Source organism: Mustela putorius, unplaced genomic scaffold (assembly GCF_011764305.1).
Source record: "Mustela putorius furo isolate JIRA1106 unplaced genomic scaffold, ASM1176430v1.1 tig00003962_pilon_pilon_pilon, whole genome shotgun sequence".
NCBI lineage: Eukaryota > Metazoa > Chordata > Mammalia > Carnivora > Mustelidae > Mustela > Mustela putorius.
In genome coordinates, this window is record NW_025422106.1 from 1,321,865 (window position 1) to 1,342,289 (window position 20,425).

Here is a 20,425-nt window from a genome sequence, read left to right on the forward strand (position 1 = left end):
CCCCATTTTATATAAGTGTTACTTGTCCAGGGCCACATGACCGAGTAAGCCTGAACCAAATGGACACCAGAGCTGTTGTTGTTAACTCATCTCTATGTCCAAGGTGGGGCTCTAACTCACCACCCTGAGATCAGGAATCACATGCTCAAGGGACTGAGCCAGGCAGGTGCCCTGATACCAGAGTTTTTTCCAGAGTCCCTCACTCCTTTTCTCTCTATAGGTGGTGGTGGGTGGGATCCAGGCCTTGGATATTTGGCCCCAAATCAAGGATGAATGGGGAGCAATTCTAGGTCAAAAGTCTCTAGATCTGGTTTTAGTCACTCTCTCAGCTCCACATTTCTCCCTCCTTTTTCCTCTCTCTTCCAAGAAACGGGCACCTTGCCTTCTGGAAGGGTCTGGGGGGATATAAGGGAAAAAGCCAGAAGACTCCTGGGTCCCTGGGATTTCTTATTGCTCTCTGTGTTGGGACTCCCTTTGGACACTCTCATCACCCCAACCTCAGCCTGGGTCTCAGACTCTGCCTCCACCTCCGGAGGGCATCGTCGTTTTGGAGGCAGAGGGGCCTTTCTGTTTGGTTCAAGGCAGCCTGTGACCACACTGGGGAGAAAGGAGTTAAAGCCGGGTCCCAGGATCAACGAGAGAAGTTCCGGCGGCCCACACTGGAGTGGAATGGGCAGACCCGCGAAGGGAGAGCGGTTTGGGACCGAAGCGTGGGGCGAGGGGTGGGGGGGCGGCGTGCCAATCCAAACTTCACCTCCAGCGGCGCTCGGCATCCAACGGTAAACCGCGGTCCCCGGTCCCTGCCCCAAGGCCAGGCCTCACTTTCCACCCGACCCCACGACCCAGAGTGGGCCGCTCTCACCCCAAGCCCGTTGGAGTCTGGCGCTGACCCACCTCCAGAGCCGGGAGGGGCGTGCCTCCCTCCGGCCGCCCTCCTATTGTCTGTGCGGAGCCCGCGGAGGGGCTGTGAGGGGCGGGGCCGGGGCGGGCAGAGGGAGGGCGGGAGGAGGGAGGGAGGGGCAGGTGGGAGCAGAGGGGGCGGGGGGAGATGCTGAGGCTTCAGGGGCGGAGGAGGCGGCGGCAGAGGAGAGAGCGGGAGGAGGGACGCGAGGCAGGAAGAGGGCAGCCGAAGGCCGGGCCAGGTGGCTGGAGCGGGCACCGGCTGCGCTACGCGGCTCTCGGTTCCGACGGCCTCTTTCATGCGCTGAGGGCGCCCGGCTGGGCCGGACCGGCGGCCGGAGGGGAGGCTCCTCTCCATGGTCCAGAAGACCAGCATGTCCCGGAGCCCTTACCCACCCTCCCAGGAGATCCCCATGGAGGTGTTCGACCCCAGCCCGCAGGTGAGGTGTGGTGGCCGGGCCCGAGGACAAGGGGCCGCTCCCGCGGACCTTGTGGGGTCGGCTCAAGGGACGCGGGGAAGAAGGAGTTCTGTGCCCGGCGCGTAGGGGCGAGGGGCGCCTGCGCGCCCCCAGTCCCTGCCGGTTAATGATTGATGGGCGCTTGGCCTGGAGTTGGGCTGCGGTTTGGCGGAGCGGGGAGGGGACGGTCGGGCCGCCTGTCACCCTCGCCTCCGCTCCCTCGCGTCAGTGTCCCTGCTGCTCTGGTACTGGCTCCAGGGCTGGAGAGTGGGGGTGCTGGCGGGGCATCCAGGGGTTGAGGGAGGCTAGAGAGAGAGCTCAAGCAAGGGGGCGACGCAGAGCACGTTCGGGGGGCGCCAGGCGGGGGTGGGTGGGGCGGGGGTGGCACTGGGAGATGGCCGAGGCGGTGGTCAGGGCGGTGCCAGCAGGCCTTCGGAGCCGCAGACACGGGCCTTTCGAGGGTGGGGAAGGGGCCGGCCCCGGGCTAGGCCCCCATCCTGGCACCTCAGCTACATCCTCCTGTTGGACCGCCTTCCCTCCCCCAACACCCACGTTATCTTTCCTTCTCCACCCCCTCCCCCCCAGCCTTAGAAAACGCCTCCAAAGTTTGGAAAGTTGGATGGATGCCAACTCACTGTCCTGGAGGGGAGAAAGCCCTGTTACCTGGGGGTTGGGGGGTTGTCTGCGGCCCACCCCCAGTCACACTCTGTGGGTGCCTCGGGTTATCCCCAGGAAGGGGTGTTCTTGGGTGTGGTGCGGGCCCACGGAGTGACCAGCAGGGTCTGGGGTGACTGGTCAGAGTCTAGGGTGGTCGCGCCAAGGGATTTCTCTAGGACAAGGCCATTCTCCAATCTGGCAACATCCCAAGGGTAGGATACCGTTAACTCTTTTCTTGCTGTGACCAGCCTGGAGCAACTGAAACCACCATGAAAATGTGGTTGATGGTCATGTGTTGGGGGGGTCAGGTTAGACCTAAAAATACCTCTCTTCTCCACCCTAGGCCCCTTGGAGCCTGGGAGGCAGCTGACCGGGGCCTTCCTTTCAGCTGTCCCTTGTCTCTCTGGGTGCCACTCCCTTTTTCCATCCTGGGGTGGTGGTGATGGTGTGAAAGAGAGTCTGGGGCTCACTGGAGGATTCTCTTAAGTTTGTAAGGATCCTCAGTCCTAGAGGTTGGGTGTGTGTTTGGTTTGAGAGAAGGGGCTGGGAGGGAGGAATTTTGAAGGGTTCCCAGGTACCTTTCTCTCCCATCTACCCATGCTCCTTCTTGTACTCAGGCCCAAGGAACCAGAGCCCTCAGTCTGATTATGTCTTATCTAGCTTCTTGTGCAAAGAAACTCTAGGATAGGGGCTGGGAGCAAGGGTCTGGAGGGCCTGAACCCCCCATCATCTCTCCCCAACACACTCTGGACTGGCCTGGGGCCAAGTGTGTATGCGAGTTAGGGAAGGCAAGGACGAGCCCCCTTGACAGGAGGCCTGGAAATACCTGAATGTGTGGCTGCTCAAGAGGTCAGGCAGTGTCTGCTACACCCAAGCCCAAGCCCAAGCCCAGCCAGTGAGGCTGAGCTAGCCTATCCCCCGGGCCTTGTGGGGGCTGTGTCCTAGTCTTGTCTTGGGGCAGGGCCAAGGAGCATTCAGATTGATGCAGCCTGGTGGGAACTGGCTATGGGCAGTGGCTGCCAGGGGTTAGAGAGTAGAAGCTTGAGTCCTCTCCCCCTTGGGGAGAGGTGTGACCACTGTGATGATGAAGAGGGGCCAGAGAAACAGTCCAGCTGGTGTTGGTGGGGAGGGGGCCTGTGTTGTCAAACCTGCCCCCATGACTCTGGGCTGGGTTGGGGTTAGATGTTTCCTTTCCAAATACAGTTCCATGCCCCATCTCTTGCGCCCCCCTTCCCCAGAAATCTGGTTTTGGGTCTCCAAGAACTGAGAGCTGCCACTCCCCTCCCCACTCTGCGGAAAAATGAAGGCAAGATTCGGGTTCAGGATAAGCCAAGCTGGGCCCAGGTTGGCGATTCCTTGTCACTCTGGGGGCCACAGGCACAATCAGCCCCCCTCTGCTCCAGCGGAGGGGAAAAGGGCGGGGGACTTTCCCCAGCTCTCTCTGCCCCCCTCACACTGCAGGCAGCCTCTCCCTTCCCTGGAGGACTCTTGCAGCCTGCCCAGCATCTTAATTAGCTTTGCTGCCTAATGAGTCTCCAGCTTCTCAGCGCCTCCCTGTTCCCAGTCTCTCTGGCTTGGTTTGGGGGTTTCTGGGTGTGCTTCCTAAGGTTCTCTCCCACTGTCCCCCCACCCCAAGGCTGTGGTCTGGGCCCTCCCTCCCCCTGGGCTGTACTATCTCTGGAAGAAGATGGGGGAGGTGGGGCTGCTCAGATCAGGGCAGCTTGGCTGTAGCTCAGGGACTGATGGGATGAGGGTTGGGAACGGCCCTTTCTGATTCCACTCTTGTCCATTCCTGGCTTCCCCAGGGCAAATACAGCAAGAGGAAAGGGCGGTTCAAAAGGTCGGATGGGAGCACGTCCTCGGATACCACGTCCAACAGTTTTGTCCGCCAGGTAATGGGAGGCCGGGCTGAGAGGAAGGAGGTGGGCTGCTTGGTGGAGACCAGCACTGGTGAGCTGGGGCTGAGGCTTTTCTCCAGGCACCCTCCCCCTGTCATTTGTCACCTGGCCGGAACCACCCCATCACCCTTCCCCCGGTGACCTCTCCTACACACACTGTCAGCCTGCACCCACTCCCTCAGCCCCCGCCCTGCCCCTCCCCCAGCTCCAGGCACCAGCCCCTGCTGCCTGCCTGCGTCATCTCATTCAGGGACAGCCTGGCCTGCCTCCTTCTAGCTTGCTTCGGGCTGTCACCCACTCCCCCTGCCGGCTGTCTGCTTCCATGTCCTCCCCCAGAACCTGTGACAGCGTGGGGTAGAGGCAGAGCCTAAGAGATAAGGAGCCAGGTCCTTTGGGTCCCTGGAGCCCTGGTGAGGTATGGCAAGGAGGAAGCGCCCTCCTGCCCGTCCAGCTGACTGTTCTTGACTATGCAAAGAGAAAGTGTGTTGGAGGGGGTCAGGGCAGGAGGGGGTTGGTTTTAGAGAGGACTCTAGCCCAGCACCCCTGGCTGCAGGAGGCTGGATAGCTTTCTGGGGTCTTTTCTCAGTCAGGAAGATGTCATTCTCCTCTCTCACTCTCGACCCCAGGCCATCTCAGGCTCAGGGAGAGGCAGCCAGAGAACCATGTGGTTGCTATGACTACAGAGCATCTCAACAAAACCTGGTACCCAAAAAAGGCAAGAGAGCCTTGGGATCAGACGAGCAAAGGGAGTACACCAAAAGGGGAAATAGGCAGGGCATAGGAGGGCAGAGGACAGTAGGGAGGTCAGTCCCCCACCTCCTCGGGCTGGATAGAGAGGGTGGTGCCAGGCACACCCACCGACTGATTCCAGGTTGTGGAATGAGGCCCTTTATGACTCTTCTGTCTCCACAACACTTGGCACATGTGAGCCCGGGCCTGACTTGAGAGGGTCAGACAAGGAGCCCTTCATCCCAGCATCTTCTAAGCACACAGACAGGAAGTTCTTTCTTCAGTCTTTTCCTCATCCCTCCTGTTGCAGGACTGGGCCAGGGCCAGAGCCAGGAGGAATGACGCTATGCTCGGTGTAACTCCTCTTGACAGAAAAGAGCCCTTGGTTCCTTCATTCAGTGTTTGCCCCTGCCCCCCCCCCCAAGGGCATCAGACCCCCAGCCTTCATTCCTTCCTCCTCTCAGCTCCCTAGCTCTGACCCCTAGTAGGTGGCAGGGAGTTGTGGGGGGGCAGGCCTTGCCACATCTCTGAGCTAAATATACCCTAGCAGTTTGCACATGTAGCAACTCTGCTTGTAACCTGAGCCCCCTGGGGGAACGGGCAGTTTGGGCCACCCCCTAGGCCGGCAGGGCCAGGCACTGAGGGCGCCGGGATGGAGGCGCCCAGCCGGACCCTCGTAGTGGTGAGCTAGGGATGGGATGGGAATCGGGGTGGGTGGGAGCAGGCCCAGAGGGATAGCTGATGGGGGGAACCCTCACTCTAGCCTGTCTCCTTGCCTCCTCGCTGTTACCCTGCTCCTGCCATTTCTGATATGTCTACTGGGTGCGCGTGAGTGTCTGCACGTGTGCGTGCACGTGCGTGTGTGTGTGTATGCGCGTGTGCATGCACACATCTCTGTAAGGATCAGTAAATGCCTGTCTGCCATGCTATCTCTGGGTCTGTTTCTCCGGCTCTCTGGGCATCTGTCTCCCTGATTCTTAGTGCTCTCATCAGGATGGGTGGAGAGTGGAGATGAGCTGGTTTTCACCCTCCTTCACTTTTGTCTTTTCCGGCTCTTATTATTGACTCCACCCCCACCCCAATCTTGCACCTTCACAAGTCTCCCATTTTTGTGATTTGGCTGGGAAAGGAGTGGGTAGCGTCCCTAGCTAATGACAGGACACTCTGGGGAAGTTGGGACTTTGTTTTCTCCCTTTCCCAGGTCCCCTAGACATTCCTGGCCAAGTGACCCTTTCATGGCCTCAGGAAGGACCCCCGACATGGGTTAGTCCAGCTCTTCCTCCGCATCCCCTCCTGCCCCTGTCCCCGCACCACCCCATTTGTGTAGATTTACACCTCCTGGCTCCTGCCCTCATGTGCCCCACACAGTCAGGGACATTCACACCTAGGGTGCCCCCTGCCTTTCCGGCCGTGCTTAGGTGCACCTGTCTACATTCAGTTGTGCATATCCAGCACATACTGGAGAACACCCTCCTAAATGCACTTGAAGTTGCACACCCAAGCACGCCCGTGAATAAGCATGTTCATTGACACTTTGGGTCTCACCCATGTGCCTGCATCCCTGAGGGAATTCCTTGTGCTCTGGGATGGTCCACATGGTCAAGGCCAGCTTCCTGGCATAGCTAGACTTGTGGACCTGCTGAGACCCTGGCAGCCAGCAGCCCTAGTATCAGAGCAAGGCCTGCCCAATGTTCTGCTCTTCACTTGCCTGTTTTGCCTGCACTACCCTACGAATCTTGGGTTCTCTTTTTAGATCTTGTAAGAGCCTGAGGATTGGGGTTCCTCTGATTCTGGCTAGGGAGGTAGGATTTTATCTCCTCTCACCTTTGAGCAGAAGATAGCAAAATTTTTGGTGGCCCCATCCTGCAGAGCCCGCTGCCAATGGTGCAGAGAGCTCAGGCCTGTGCTAGTGACTACTGTCCCTGGAAGGACTCAGTGGGCTTCTCCTGAGTCTGTCTCAGCCCATGTGGTCTTGGGGACAGGGGAGGGAAGGAGGAACAGGGAGTGGAGACTCGTCCCCTGGCACTCCTCCCCTGCTCTATGCCCCTATCAGGTTCCCACCCCTCCCTGGGCCCCAAGCAGCTGTCCTGGGACCTGCTTTAACCCCCTGCTTGCTGCTGTCGCCTTTCCTGGGGCCACAGTTTTCCCAGGGGCCTGCCAATCTCAGTCCCTTGTTCCTCTCATCTAAATACCACCTTTTCCTAGCCCTTGTGGCATCACGCTGGGGTGGCTGGGGCTTGAGGGATCCATGAGGGGTGGCCCCTCTGTGCCTTCCGAGGCCCAGGAGCCGGCAGGCAGTGTGGGCCCTGAGTCAGCCTGATCTGTTTTTAGGGCTCGGCAGAGTCCTACACCAGCCGACCCTCGGACTCTGATGTGTCTCTGGAGGAGGACCGGGAAGCCCTAAGGAAGGAGGCAGAGCGCCAGGCATTAGCCCAGCTCGAGAAAGCCAAGGTGAGAAATTCAGAGTCAGGGGGCTGTGCTGGCGCTATTTCCCCCACCCCAGGCCTTAGAGATGGGCTGAACAGACCCAGGGTCAAGTTTTGGCCCTGACACTTCTCAGCTGGTATACCCCAAGGCCTTGATGGGCCCCTCTCTTACCCCTGTAAAATGTGGGCTATACTACTTGCCTTCATGTGTAGTATAATAGGTGATTAATAGTGTTGCCAGTCGTAATAGGAACTTGAGACTCTCCACTTCTTTCTGGAGTCCAGTGTGTCCTGGGTTGATCCTAATTAGCTGCGTGATCTCAAGCGAGCTGCTTAACCTTTCTGAACTTTGGTCTCCTCATTCATTAAAATGAAGATAATAATAGTAGTTAACATTTATTTATTTATAAAGATTTTATTTATTTGACAGAGAGAGACACAGTGAGAGAGGGAACACAAGCAGGGGGAGTGGGGGAGGGAGAAGCAGGCTTCCTGCGTGCAGGGCTCGATCCCAGGACCCTGGGATCATGACCTGAGCTGAAGGCAGATGCTTAAATGACTGAGCCACCCAGGTGACCCTCACTTTTTAAAAAAAAATTTTTAAGATTTAATTTAATTTTTGTTTTTTTATAATAATCTCTTCACCCAATATGGAGCTCAAACTCACAACCCCATAATCAAGAGTCATGTGCTCCACTGACTGAACCCACCAGGAGCTCCTAGCAGTTAATTTCCTAAGGTTTTTGTGGTGAATAAATGAGGTAATGCTTGTAAAACATGTAACACAGGCCCTGGCACAATAAATGTAGCTGCAGTTGTTATTATTATTATTACTAATATTCTTTCCAGATGTCATTCCAGACTACTACGTCCAATCCCTAGTGGCTCCCTCCATTGTGAGAAGGCCAAATTCTATTTTTTTTTTTAAGCTGTGAAATTTAACATATAGACAGGAAAACTACTTAAACCAGGGGTGTCTGGGTGGCTCAGTGGGTTAAGCCTCTGCCTTCAGCTCAGGTCATGATCCCAGGGTCCTGGGGTCGAGCCCCAAATCGGGCTCTCTGCTTGGCACGGAGCCTGCTTCCCCCTCCCTCCTCTCTGCCTGCCTCTCTGCCTACTTGTGATCTTTGTCTGTCAAATAAATAAATAAAATCTCAAAAAAAAACCAAACCAAAGAAAAACCTACTTAAACCATTCAGTATACTTTCTAACAATCAACACAGAAAATCTCCACATCATCCCCATCCCAGTACATTGTGGCTTAACCCTCCTGTTGTCATTCTCCCTGTGCACCTCTAGACCAAGCCGGTGGCGTTTGCTGTGCGGACAAATGTCGGCTATAACCCATCTCCTGGGGATGAGGTGCCAGTGCAGGGAGTGGCCATCACCTTTGAGCCCAAGGACTTCCTGCACATCAAAGAGGTGGAGAGAGCACTCGGTGTCTGGAAGGGTGGGGGTGGGAGGGGGGTGCGGGTAGCGGGTACCAGGAGAGGGGCAGCCGGAGCTCTAGTGGAAAAAGACTTCTGAGCCTAGCAGAACTTGGCTGAATCTGCTGTGTGACCTTAGAGAAATCTCTTCCCCTCTCTGAGCCTCTAACTTTCATTGGTAAAATGGGGTGGCGATGCCGAGGTCACACGGCTGGCTATCGAGAGGGTTTGGGATGAGATCTGTAAGGGGAGTGGCAGAGTGCAGGCACATGTGGGTGTCAGCATTTGCTCCTTTTCCTGCCTTTCCAGGGCACGGTGAACCCATGGTGGGATGAGGACCTGCTGGGGGTAGGGTGATCTGTGGCCTGAGTGGATACAGGTCCTGGGGTTGTTCTGAGACCTGGGGGCTGGCTCTTTGTGGCGTGAGGGGGGGTGCCACCCCCTGGAGAGGCTTGGCAGGTCCTGGGGTGGTTTCCCCCTAGGGTGGCTGCTGGCTTGCCCCTCCAAGCTCCCTCTTGTTCTCTCCCACCCCATCTGCTGTGGCTGTCCACAGAAATATAATAACGACTGGTGGATTGGACGACTGGTGAAGGAGGGCTGTGAGGTTGGCTTCATCCCCAGCCCCGTCAAGCTGGACAGCCTGCGCCTCCTGCAGGAACAGAAGCTGCGCCAGAACCGCCTCAGCTCCAGGTGTCTAGCTGGGGACCACAAGGGGGCCCTCCAACTGGGACTCGGGGACAAGGGTTGACCACTTGCCCTGAGGGCCCAGCCGCCTGTGGGTGTCACCCGTGGGGCTGGAGAATCTCCAAGGGGAGTGGGGGGCAGGCAGCCTGTGAGAGAACAAGCTTCCCCCGCCCTCACGCCCACCCCTCCGCTCACAGCTCCGTTTGCCTCTCTGCCTACACAGCAAATCAGGTGACAACTCCAGTTCCAGCCTAGGAGACGTGGTGACTGGCACCCGCCGCCCCACGCCCCCTGCCAGTGGTAAGAGCTGCTGCCACCTTGGAGAACTGCGGGAGTGGGGCCGGGGAGCTCCTGGGTGGGGTGGTCTCCGCACTGCCTGTCCCCTTCTTTCCATGCAGTAGGGGGCGCCCCAGTCCTGAATCCTCCAAACACACCCAGCAGTACCCCCTCCCCCCACCGCCCCCTGTGAAGAGTAGGACACCCCTCATGCTGGGCCTGTTGGAGCCCATTCTCTCATGTCTCTCCTTCCCCTTTCTTTGGGAGCTCCATCTCTCTGCCTGACTCCCCTGCCCCATCCCCATTCATTTCTTCTAGCTCTTTTCCATTCACCTCTTCTTCTTTCTTTTTTCCCCATCCCATCCCTGCCTTCTGTACTTGTGTCTCCATGTCCATCCACTCCTCCCCACCTCGCCTCCTTCCTCTCTCCTGACTGCGGTCCAGGTAATGAGATGACTAACTTAGCCTTTGAACTAGACCCCCTAGAGCTAGAGGACGAGGAGGCAGAGCTTGGGGAGCAGAGCGGCTCTGCCAAGACTAGTGTTAGCAGTGTCACCACCCCGCCACCCCATGGCAAACGCATCCCCTTCTTCAAGAAGGTAATTCTTGCTGGGTTCTGGCAAGAGGGCAGGGGGTCAGGGCCCAGCTCTTTGGCAGTGGGAGGGGCTAGAACAGATTCAGATGCAGCTCTGGCCTGATTCTTTGGGGAGCATGGCCTCCTACCAAGGAGCAGGGAAGGCTGGCATGGCACCAGGAATAGGCACGTCCAGCTTAACGCACCAGTCCACCCTGGCCCACCCCCAGGAAGGGATGTTTCCTGCAGTTGAAGCACCCCTTCCCTTGGAAGGCTGTACCCTCTTGCCCCAGCACCACGAGAAGCAGGGGCTGGTGGTAATGAAATTGGGATGTTCTGTATCTGCCCTCCACCCCCGCGTGTGATGGGGAGAGTGGAAGTGACCCCTCTTTATCTTTTTTGGACTCCGTGGGGCTAGGGTGGGCATATGGGGGTCTACTGGCTGTACAGTGGGACAGTTTAAGGAACGCTTACAATGGGCAGGTTGGACTGCGCTAGAGGCAGGAGATGGGGACCAAATTATGGGCTGTCACCCTTTCCAGAACTTTTCCCAAGACCCAGAAAGGGGAAGGGCATGTCGGAATATTCCCAAGTCCACTGGACTGACTGTCAGTCCTTCTCCCAGCCCTGATCTTGGGCCATCTTTGGCTCCCCCTTGGCACGGGGTCCCGTCCCCTCTCTCTGGCTCTGTCTGTCACTAACACGCATGCCTTGTTATCTCTCCTCGTCTGCCCGCTCTCCCTCCCTCTCTTGTCCTGGCTCCTTCCTTGCCCTCTGCCCCTGCCTGGGTGCCCTCCCCTCTCTCCCCCGCTCCCCACTCTTGGCAATCTCTGGACCCAGCCAAACAGAAGCAGAAGTCGGTGAGTATCACAGCTTTCTGTGTCCCCCTCCCCACCCCCTGAGATGAGCTAGTGGGACCTTCTAACACCCATTCTCGTGCCCTCCCCACCCACCCCCCCATTTCCCTCACCCTGGTTCTCCTTGGCCATCCCTCCTGATCCCCCACATCTGGGCTCTGGGAGCAGGGGGAGGAGAGGATGCATGGGGGAGCCTGGAGGCTGCGGAAGAGGGGCTAATGCCATCTCCACTGTGGGGTTCCCCCTCCCTGCTTCCACCTCAGACAGAGCATGTGCCCCCCTATGACGTGGTACCTTCCATGAGACCCATCGTCCTGGTGGGACCGTCGCTCAAGGGCTACGAGGTAGGAGCCCATAGAGGGGAGTGGATCCAGAGGGGCCCAGACCTCTAGAAAGATGCTACAGAAAGGTTCAAACTCCAGGGAGATCTCCTGGAAGGGCCCAGATTCCCAGGGTATCTCTCCAGAGGGCTACAGACCTTCAGAGTAGCCCCCAAAGGGGTCTGACCCACAGGGAGACCCAGAAGGGTCCAGTCTTCTGCCTCCCCCAAGACACCCCTGGAAGGGTCTTCCCAGAGAATCCACCTAGAAGAACCCTTGGAATCAGAGACCCCATTGGAAGTTCCTCAGACCCAGAAGGAACCCCCCACCTCCCCCAGGGGCCCATTTATCTCAGGAATTAAATAAGAAAATGGAATGTGAGGGTGTACGTACTTAGTAGTCTACCCTTCCTGAGTGGCTTTAAACACCTGACTTCCTCCCCCACCCCAACCCCCAACCTCAGGTTACAGACATGATGCAGAAAGCTTTATTTGACTTCTTGAAGCATCGATTTGATGGCAGGTAAGACCCTGGGAGCTGGCTCCCCACTCCCACTGTGGTCCTCTGCTACTGGGGATGGGCAGGGTGGGCTTGAATGATGATCCTGGGCTTCCTTGGACTGAAGGCTAGGAGGAAGGCCTGGAGCCTGGGGGCATGGGCAGAGCACTCGAGCCCACCCTGACCTCTTACTCCCCTTGCTCCGTCCCTCAGGATCTCCATCACTCGTGTGACAGCAGACATTTCACTGGCTAAGCGCTCGGTCCTCAACAACCCCAGCAAACACATCATCATTGAGCGCTCCAACACACGCTCTAGCCTGGGTGAGCCCACCCTGCGATGTGGGAGGGGAGGGTGGAGGGGGTGCGTCTCCAGAAGGGCTGGATTGTCCGTTGCCTCTTGGGGAGGCCCCCCTACATTCCCCCTTCCCCGTGACTCTGCGCCCCGCAGCTGAGGTTCAGAGCGAGATCGAGCGAATCTTCGAGCTGGCCCGGACCCTTCAGTTGGTCGCTTTGGATGCTGACACCATCAACCACCCAGCCCAGCTCTCCAAGACCTCACTGGCCCCCATCATTGTTTACATTAAGATCACCTCTCCAAAGGTGGGTATGAGAGCCTGACCCTAGTGGGGACAAGAGTGCTCTGGAGTTGGGTGACCTGTCTTTCAGTCCCAGCAACTGCTTATTAACTGTGTGACCCAATCTCCCTGAGCCTTATTTTCCTCCTCTGTAAAACTCCATCAAATGGACCTTGTGAAAATCGAACCTAATGTGAATGCTTAACACTTAGCAAAGGGTCTGGTATAATGTGCCCCATTATGTATTAGCGGGTATAAGTATCATTGTAGGGTCATGCAGGCCAGCCCCCTGTCTCCACTCTGGTTGACCTCCCGGCCTTGGTCCAGAAAACTGTGCCTTTTTTTGGTCACAGTGTCACCCAACTACTTGGGAGTTGGGAGGTCTTTTCTGTCATTTGATTTTGTCCCTTTTTGCTGCATTGTCCTCACTTGGACCTTGATAGAGATGAATCGGTAGGAAGGCTGATTTACTTCTTTTTTGTGTTGCAGCTCTGTGAGTTTCCCCTCCTAGGCGTTAGTGGGGATTTGAGAAACATGGAGGGCAAGTTCAGGTGAAGGATTTGAAGTGAGAAAACAGCTTAGGTTCAAGCCTTTGCCCTGGTTGACTTATTCATTCATTCATTCATTCATTCATTCACTTTTGTTGTTTGTTTGTTGTTTTTTTGTTTTTTGGTTTTTTTTTGGTTGTTGTTTTGTTACTGAGTTAGGGATCTCTGGAGGATTTATGTAGCCTCAGCCTCAATTTCTTCCCCTGTAAAATGGGAATTAAAGTCCCTCCCTTGTTATTGTTGAGGGGATTTGAGGTAATGATGGAGAGAGCCCCGAGTTCTGTCTGATTCATGACTGACAACCAAGGGTGATAACTGTTCCGATTTTAGGGGCGCCTGGGTGGCTCAGTCATTTACTGAGGTCATGATCCCAGGATCCTGGGATCGAGCCCCTTTGGGCTCCCTGCTCTGTGGGAAGCCTGCTTCTCCCTCTCTCACTCCCCCTGCTTGTGTTCTCTCTCTTGGTGTGTCATTCTCTGTCAAATAAATAAATACAATATTAAAAAAAAAAAACTGTTCCCATTTCGGAACACACCCTATGAGCGCAACACCCAGATACCCTGACCTTTCTGAGTCCTAAGTTTCTAAGGAGTAGAAAGGGGAAGATAGGATTGAAGTCCTCCCTAGGGTGGTTGAAAAGATCTAATGAGTTAATGGATACAAAAACACTTTGTGAGCTGGGAAGTGACTGATCCTTCCATTTCTCCCAGGGGCACTGACCGAGGTGAAGGATAGATAGGGACTCTGGAACCAGGGCACCCAGAGTTAATCAACCAGCATTGCTACTCCTCGCTCTGTGCTCTTTTGGCAAAGTCACCTAACCTCTCTGTGCCTATTTCCTCGCCTGCAAAATAGGAATCCTCATGTGGTGGTTGTGAGGATGACATAGGTGCAAAAAAAAAAAAAGCATGCAAAACACCCGGACCTACTAAACACTATATCTATTCTTTTTCTTTTCTTTTCTTTTTTACTTTTTAAAAAATATTTTATTTATTTTTTTATTTGACAGACAGAGATCACAAGTAGGCAGAGAGGCAGGCAGAGAGAGAGGAGGAAGCAGGCTCCCTGCTGAGCAGAGAGCCGGATGCAGGACTCGATCTCAGGACCCTGGGATCATGACCTGAGCCGAAGGTAGAGGCTTTAACCCACTGAGCCACCCCGGCGCCCCTTTTCTATTCTCTTTTTAAAGATTTTGTTTATTTGACAGAGATAAGCGAGAGGGAACACAAGCAGGGGGAGTGGGAGAGGGAGAAGTAGGCTTCCTGCCGATCAGGGAGCCCAATGCGGGGCTCGATCCCAGGACCCCAGGATCATGACCTGAGCCAAAGGCAGGTGCTGGACTGAGCCACCCAGGCACCCCCCCCCCCTTTTTAAATATTTTTGTTTTGAAATAATTCCAAATCTAGAGAAGGGTTGCCAGAATAGTACCAGGAACTGCCATTCTTTGAATGCCCTTCACTCAGATTCAGTAATTTTTTTAACAGCTTTATTGAGATCATTCACATACCATTCAATTCAGCCATTTAAAGTATATTACTTAGTTTTCTTCAGATTCACTAATTGTGAACATTTTGCCACGTTTACTTTATGTATGTGTTATGTATATGTGTATTTATATATATTTTTTCCTTCTGAATCATTTGAGAGTAGGTTGAAGATACCATACCATGTCTTTATTCCTAAGTATTTCAATGTGTGTTTCTTAAGAACCAAGGACATTAATCTACATCACCACAGTACAATTGCCAAATTCCAGAAATATTTTAGTCCTTCATTTTTCAATTGCCCCAATAATGTTCTTTATGGCAATTTCTCCCTCAATCCAGGATCACGTGTTACATTTAGTTGCCTTATCTCTTTAACATTCTTTTTTTTTTTAGATTTTATTTATGTATTTGAATGAGAAAGAACTCAAGTGAGAGAGAGAGAGAGAGCACAAGCAGTGGGAGGCAGAGGGGCAGAAGGAAAGGGAGAAGCAGACTCCCCGCTGAGCAGAGAGCCCTACTTGGGGCTCAATCCCAGGCCCCCGAGATCATGACCTGAGCCAAAGGCAGGTGCTTAACCCACTGAACCACCCAGGCACCCCTCTCTTTCACATTCTTAAACCGGAACAGTTCCCCAGCCTTTCTTGGATTTTTACGACACTGCCGTTTTTGAAGAGTACAGACCACAGACTCTGTAGACTGTTCCTCAGTGTGGGTTTGCTTGATGTATGCTTGTGATGAGGCTTAGGTTTTGCATTTTGGCGTGACGTGTCTTTCAAGATGCTTGAGGTGTCCGTTGTGCTGTTGGTGACATTAAGTTTGATCATTTAGTGAAGGTCATGGCTTTCTGTTTAGTTATTATTACCATTATCATTACTGCTGTGGAGGTGAGAATAATAATAGTGGCTCCCTCATGAGATATTATCAGGACTAAACCAGCTGATCATGTGGAAAGCGCAGAACGGCGCCTGTTCGCAGCAAGTGTCCCATCAAAGATAGCTGCTGCTGTTCCCGTGCGGGTGCCTGTAAAGGTGACAGGGATCAGGAAGGTGAATCACTGCCTTTCAGAGAGCCACTTCCCAGGAGAGGCTGGCATGAGACCCGGGAGAGAGCCTGAGCATTGTGTTAGGATGGACACAGGCCTGGCGAGGTCATTTCGGAAGAGGTGGTCAGGGCTGAGAGTCATCTAGCGTCCCTCCCTCCCTCCCCAACCCTGACCTGCTTCTCTGACTTGGTGCACTGCGAGATCCCTCTAGCTCCTCTTCTCTCCCCCCAAACCAGGTACTTCAGAGGCTCATCAAGTCCCGAGGGAAGTCTCAATCCAAACACCTCAATGTCCAAATAGCGGCCTCAGAGAAGCTGGCACAGTGCCCCCCCGTGAGTGCCCAGACCCCGGGGAAGGGGGGATATTTGGGTTCTCCTGTTTCCTCTGGCCTGCCTGAGAGACAGAGTCACCAGGAGCACCAGGGTGGGGTCTATGGGAGTGAACTGGTTTTCCGGGAAAGGAGCGCCGGACAGTCAGTCAGAGATGGCTTTTGAGCCCCAGAAGCCCAGTTCTGTGTGGGGCATCAAGTCGGCCTCCAGACTTGGTTGCCTTATATCTAGGACGAGAGGGTTGGACTGTCTGGGTGCCAGGACCCTTTGTAGTTCTGCCAGTGTCTATATCTGAGAGTCGTCCTCTTCCTGGACATCCAGAGGTTTCTTTTTAATTTTGTCCTTCAACCCTTTGACTCCACCCACTGCACCCAGGCCACACCCTCACCCCCTCGGTCACGCCCGGCTCATCCCAGCCCCGCCCCTAACCCCGACTCCACAGGAAATGTTTGACATCATCCTGGACGAGAACCAATTGGAGGATGCCTGCGAGCACTTGGCCGAATATTTGGAAGCCTATTGGAAGGCCACACACCCGCCCAGCAGCACTCCGCCCAATCCGCTGCTGAACCGTACCATGGCTACTGCAGCTCTGGCCGCCAGCCCTGCCCCCGTCTCCAACCTCCAGGTACAGGTGCTCACCTCACTCAGGAGAAATCTCAGCTTCTGGGGCGGGCTGGAGGCCTCGCAGCTGGCCAGGTCCGTGCCCCAGCAGCAGGAGCATGCCATGTAGGTGTCCCACCCATCTCCCCTCCTGTCCAAGGCTCGGAATTGGAGCTCAGGAAACATGGGGAAGAAGGGAAGAGGTTTATTTTGTAAAAAATGTGGTGAGTGGCAGCTTCTGGTGTCTGTGGTTTTTGATGGGATGGGGGGGTGGTGCCTCCCTGGGCCTGGCCTGTCCCACAGGACTACAGCTGCTGCCCTAAGGGCTTTTGGATATGAGGCCTGATTGGGGTATTATTATAAGACAGGTGATTAGGAGAAAAACATATGGAAGATTGATATTTTCCTTCACTGGACTTCACAGCCATTTTGTTTTTATTTTTTAAATTTATGTTTTGTTTTGTTTTTTAAGTAAACTCTACACCCAAAGTGTGCCTTAAACTCACAGCCCTGAGATCAAGAGTTGCGCCTTAAACTCACAACCCTGAGATCAAGAGTTGCATGCTCTACCAAGTGAGCCAGCCAGGCACACCCCCCCCCCCATTTTAGACCCAACAGAGCAAGGCCCGTCAGCCCCAGGCCGTTCCCACAGAGCAGAGCCATTTAACCCAGAGAAACTGTCCTTTCTCTCAGAGCCCTAATCCCAGGAGTTTCCTGAGAGGGGACCCAGAATGAAGCATCTTATGTGAGTTGATGCCCTACCTTCCATCCTTCTCCCAGTGAAAGAGATTCCAGGAAAGGCCCTCCTATGGGGGCCCTGCCCTAGGCTGGATCTCCTCCCCTGGGAGCTGCTTCCCATCTCTGAGCTCACACCATTAAGTATTTGATTCTAGATTAGAGCCAGGAGAAAGCCATGAAATCATTCTAAGACCATTGCTTTTCAGATTTGTTTTCAGTAACAGAGCTCATTTGTTCATTGAAACTCCTTTTTTTTTTTTTTTAATTTTTTTTATTTGTTTGACAGAGAGGGAGATCACAAGTGGGCCAAGAGGCGGGGGGTGGGGGGCTCGGGTGGAGCAGACTACCTGCTGAGCAGAGAGCCCAATGCGGGGCTCAATCCCACAACCCTGAGATCATGACCTGAGCTGAAGGCAGAGGCTTAACCCACTGAGCCACCCAGGCGCCCCTGTGTACAAGCTTTTATGTGAACATACATTTCCAGTTCTCCTGGATTGATACCTAAGAGGGAAGTTGCTGGCTCATACAGTAGCTCCCTGTTTAACTTCATTGAAACTTCTAAGGAGGCTCAGTATATAGTGTCCTTGCTCTGCTCGGAGGGAGCTGGTGGCTTGGCTTCCATTTCACCTCTACAGGGACCCCTGAAGCACTTCTGTGCCCTTCCCGCCACCTTGGGTCACCAGAGAACAGCTTAGAAACTTTTGGTCTAATCCTCATCATACCACCACAGAGAAACTGGGCCTTAGAGAGGAGAGTCATTTGCTCAGGGTCACATAGCTTGAAGTGACCGGGGATGACACTAGAACCCAGGCCTTCTTGCAACCCACCCAGCTGCTTCTGTGGTGGCCGTGACCATCAGATCACCTTTATGTGGCATTTGGAGCTGAAGGTGTTGGGCCACCTCATTGTCTCTGGGGGCAGGGGAAGAGGAGGGGATTGTGTGTGGAGGGGTTTGGGGGTAGAGACCCGCCAGCTTTCCCCAGGCTACTGCTTTGGTTTTTTTGCTGGGGTCAGGGCAGGAATCCTATCAATTTTGGAGACTTTGTCCTCTGGCTAGGGAATGGAGAGGGGAGGTGTGGGCCTGTGGAAGCCTGTGATTAGGGTCTGGTTTGAGCTGAAGGAGCTGGGGTTAGTGAGCTCAAGCTGCAGTCCGCTTAGTATATTTGGAAAACTGGAGCAGTGACTAACTGAATCAACCACTAACGAGTGGCAATGCTAATGAGCTGTTAATGATGATTTAGCCCAAGACAGCATTAATGACGTGCATTGAGGAAGCAATGACTAATTATTCATGGGCTTTCTACCATGGTTACCTGAAGAGTTCATGGCTCCTCATGTCTTACAAAGGTTGGGTGGACATCCAGAGGTTTCTTTTTAGAGGAGCAAAGGCCCTGAGGTCTGTCCTCTGGCTGGGCTGTAGAGCCCTTTGCCCAGCTGCCCACCCCCTTTAGCCAGGCTGGATGTCTTGGTGCCATCACTAACCTGCCTTGCTTTGTTGTGTCTCTCTCACCCCTGCCTGATCTGCATGGTGTGTGCTGTCCGTCTGCTAACCAGGGACCCTACCTTCCTTCCGGGGACCAGTCGCTGGAGCGGGCCACCGGGGAGCACGCCAGTGTGCACGAGTACCCCGGGGAGCTGGGCCAGCCCCCAGGCCTTTACCCCAGCAGCCACCCACCAGGCCGGGCAGGCACCCTGCGGGCACTGTCTCGCCAAGACACGTTTGATGCCGACACTCCTGGCAACCGAAACTCTGCCTACACGGAGCTGGGAGACTCATGTGTGGACATGGAAACGGACCCCTCAGAGGGCCCAGGGCTTGGAGACCCTGCAGGGGGCAGCACCCCACCGGCCCGGCAGGGATCCTGGGAGGATGAGGAAGAAGACTATGAAGAGGAGCTGACCGACAACCGGAACCGCGGCCGGAATAAGGCCCGCTACTGCGCTGAGGGTGGGGGTCCCGTTTTGGGGCGCAACAAGAATGAGCTGGAAGGCTGGGGGCGAGGTGTCTACATCCGCTGAGAAACAGAGGCCACGCGGTGGGGGGTGGGGAAGGGCTCTGAGCCCTGGGGAGGTACGGGACCGAGGGGCTCGCCACCGGGGGTGTATCTTTCCTCCAGGGGGCGCTGCCTCCCTCTCAGATGCCTTCACCGGATGTTTGGGGTTTCTTTTGCGGTAGCATCCTAGCTCCCAGGATTCCCTTAAAGCCTGGTTGTAGGTTTTCACCTCCCTGATGTGGATGCATGGGGGGATGCCCACCTTTCTGCAGTGTCCCCTTTCCCCCGCTTCAGGGGGCTCTCTCCCCTCACTCCCAGAGAAAAGGTGCACTTCCTTAACTCTTTCTACTTGGGGCTCTATATGGGGGTCCTAAATGGGGTAGCCCTTTCTTTCCCCAACCTGGAGTATTTGGGAAGGGTGAGGGGGCTTTTCCTGGAGAGGGAGAGTGTAGACTCCTTCTCATGAGGGCTGTCTTCCCCAAACCCCAGATCCAGGTCCCTCTCCCAGCTTCCTGGCACCGTTGTCTGGTGGGTAAAAGGTAGAGAATGGAAGCCCCATGGGGAGCTTGTCTTGGGGAGTTGTCTGGGTAGAGAGCGCAGGCATCAAATGTCCTGACCTCTGCTGGAGCCCGACCCGGACCCCTGAAGAGCGGGCAGCCAGAGACCCTGCTACCCACCCCTCCACATCCATGCCTCGGCCTTTGCCCACCCCAGGAATGAGCTTTGCCTACAACCTCCCTTGCCTACTGCCATCAGAAGAGGAGGCCCCTCTGTGTCTGAGCTCCCGACCCCGTTTCATCTGGGTATGGCACCCGTGGAACACTAGTCCGCCTCATTTTGAAACCAAAAAACTGCTCCTTCACTATCACCCGGAGGCCCCAGGGGAGAGGCCCTGCAGGTTGGTGCCCAAGAGGTGATCACCACCCCAGGGGTCATCTTGGGACCTCGGATCTCCCCTGGGGGGCTTGGCTGCTGCTGCTGTTCTATTTGCCTCTTGTGATCCTGTCCTATACCCACGTCCACTCCCCCCAGGAGAGGCCTTGGTATCCTCCCGGCCTCCCAAGTGTTCCTCAGCCTAGCATCCCTCCAGCCCAGCAGCCCTGCCCCTCCCCAGCACCCAGCTGGGCCAGAGAGAGCCGATTGTGCCAACGAGGACTGGGCCCTGCCCAGCTGCCCGCCTCAGGGATGGGCCCCTCACGCCTGTCTCGCCACCTCCTGTGCCAATGTTGTCCCACCCCCCCACTGGGGGTGGGGTGCAGCTTCCACTCACTGGTTAGAAGACACCACTGCCCAACCTTCCTCCCTCCCTGTCTGGTGTCCTGTGCCCCCATCTGTCTGTCTGTCCATCTGTACTCCCCTAGAAGTATTTGGCCACATATAAAACCGCCGTCATGTCCTTTGCA

The 20,425-nt window shown here is 55.3% G+C and overlaps 1 protein-coding gene across 5 annotated transcripts; it reads left to right on the forward strand.

Annotated features, from left to right (window-relative positions):
* The first annotated feature begins 1,040 nt into the window (after nt 1-1,040).
* On the forward strand, nt 1,041-20,425 carry CACNB1 (calcium voltage-gated channel auxiliary subunit beta 1). 5 transcript variants are annotated; one of them, XM_004764677.3, is made up of 14 exons: nt 1,041-1,340; nt 3,821-3,907; nt 6,974-7,093; nt 8,368-8,490; nt 9,049-9,185; nt 9,403-9,479; nt 9,900-10,054; nt 11,150-11,230; nt 11,670-11,728; nt 11,918-12,027; nt 12,155-12,306; nt 15,595-15,690; nt 16,130-16,315; nt 18,583-20,425. In XM_004764677.3, the coding sequence occupies exons 1-14, from the start codon at nt 1,257-1,259 to the stop codon at nt 19,045-19,047; spliced, it is 1,932 nt and encodes a 643-aa protein (XP_004764734.1). In that variant the 5' UTR covers nt 1,041-1,256; the 3' UTR covers nt 19,048-20,425. The 5 variants fall into 5 exon arrangements, with proteins under 5 accessions (XP_004764734.1, XP_004764735.1, XP_004764737.1 ...); XM_004764678.3 differs by lacking the exon at nt 9,900-10,054 and adding an exon at nt 10,870-10,889; XM_004764680.3 differs by lacking the exon at nt 18,583-20,425 and adding an exon at nt 16,984-17,211.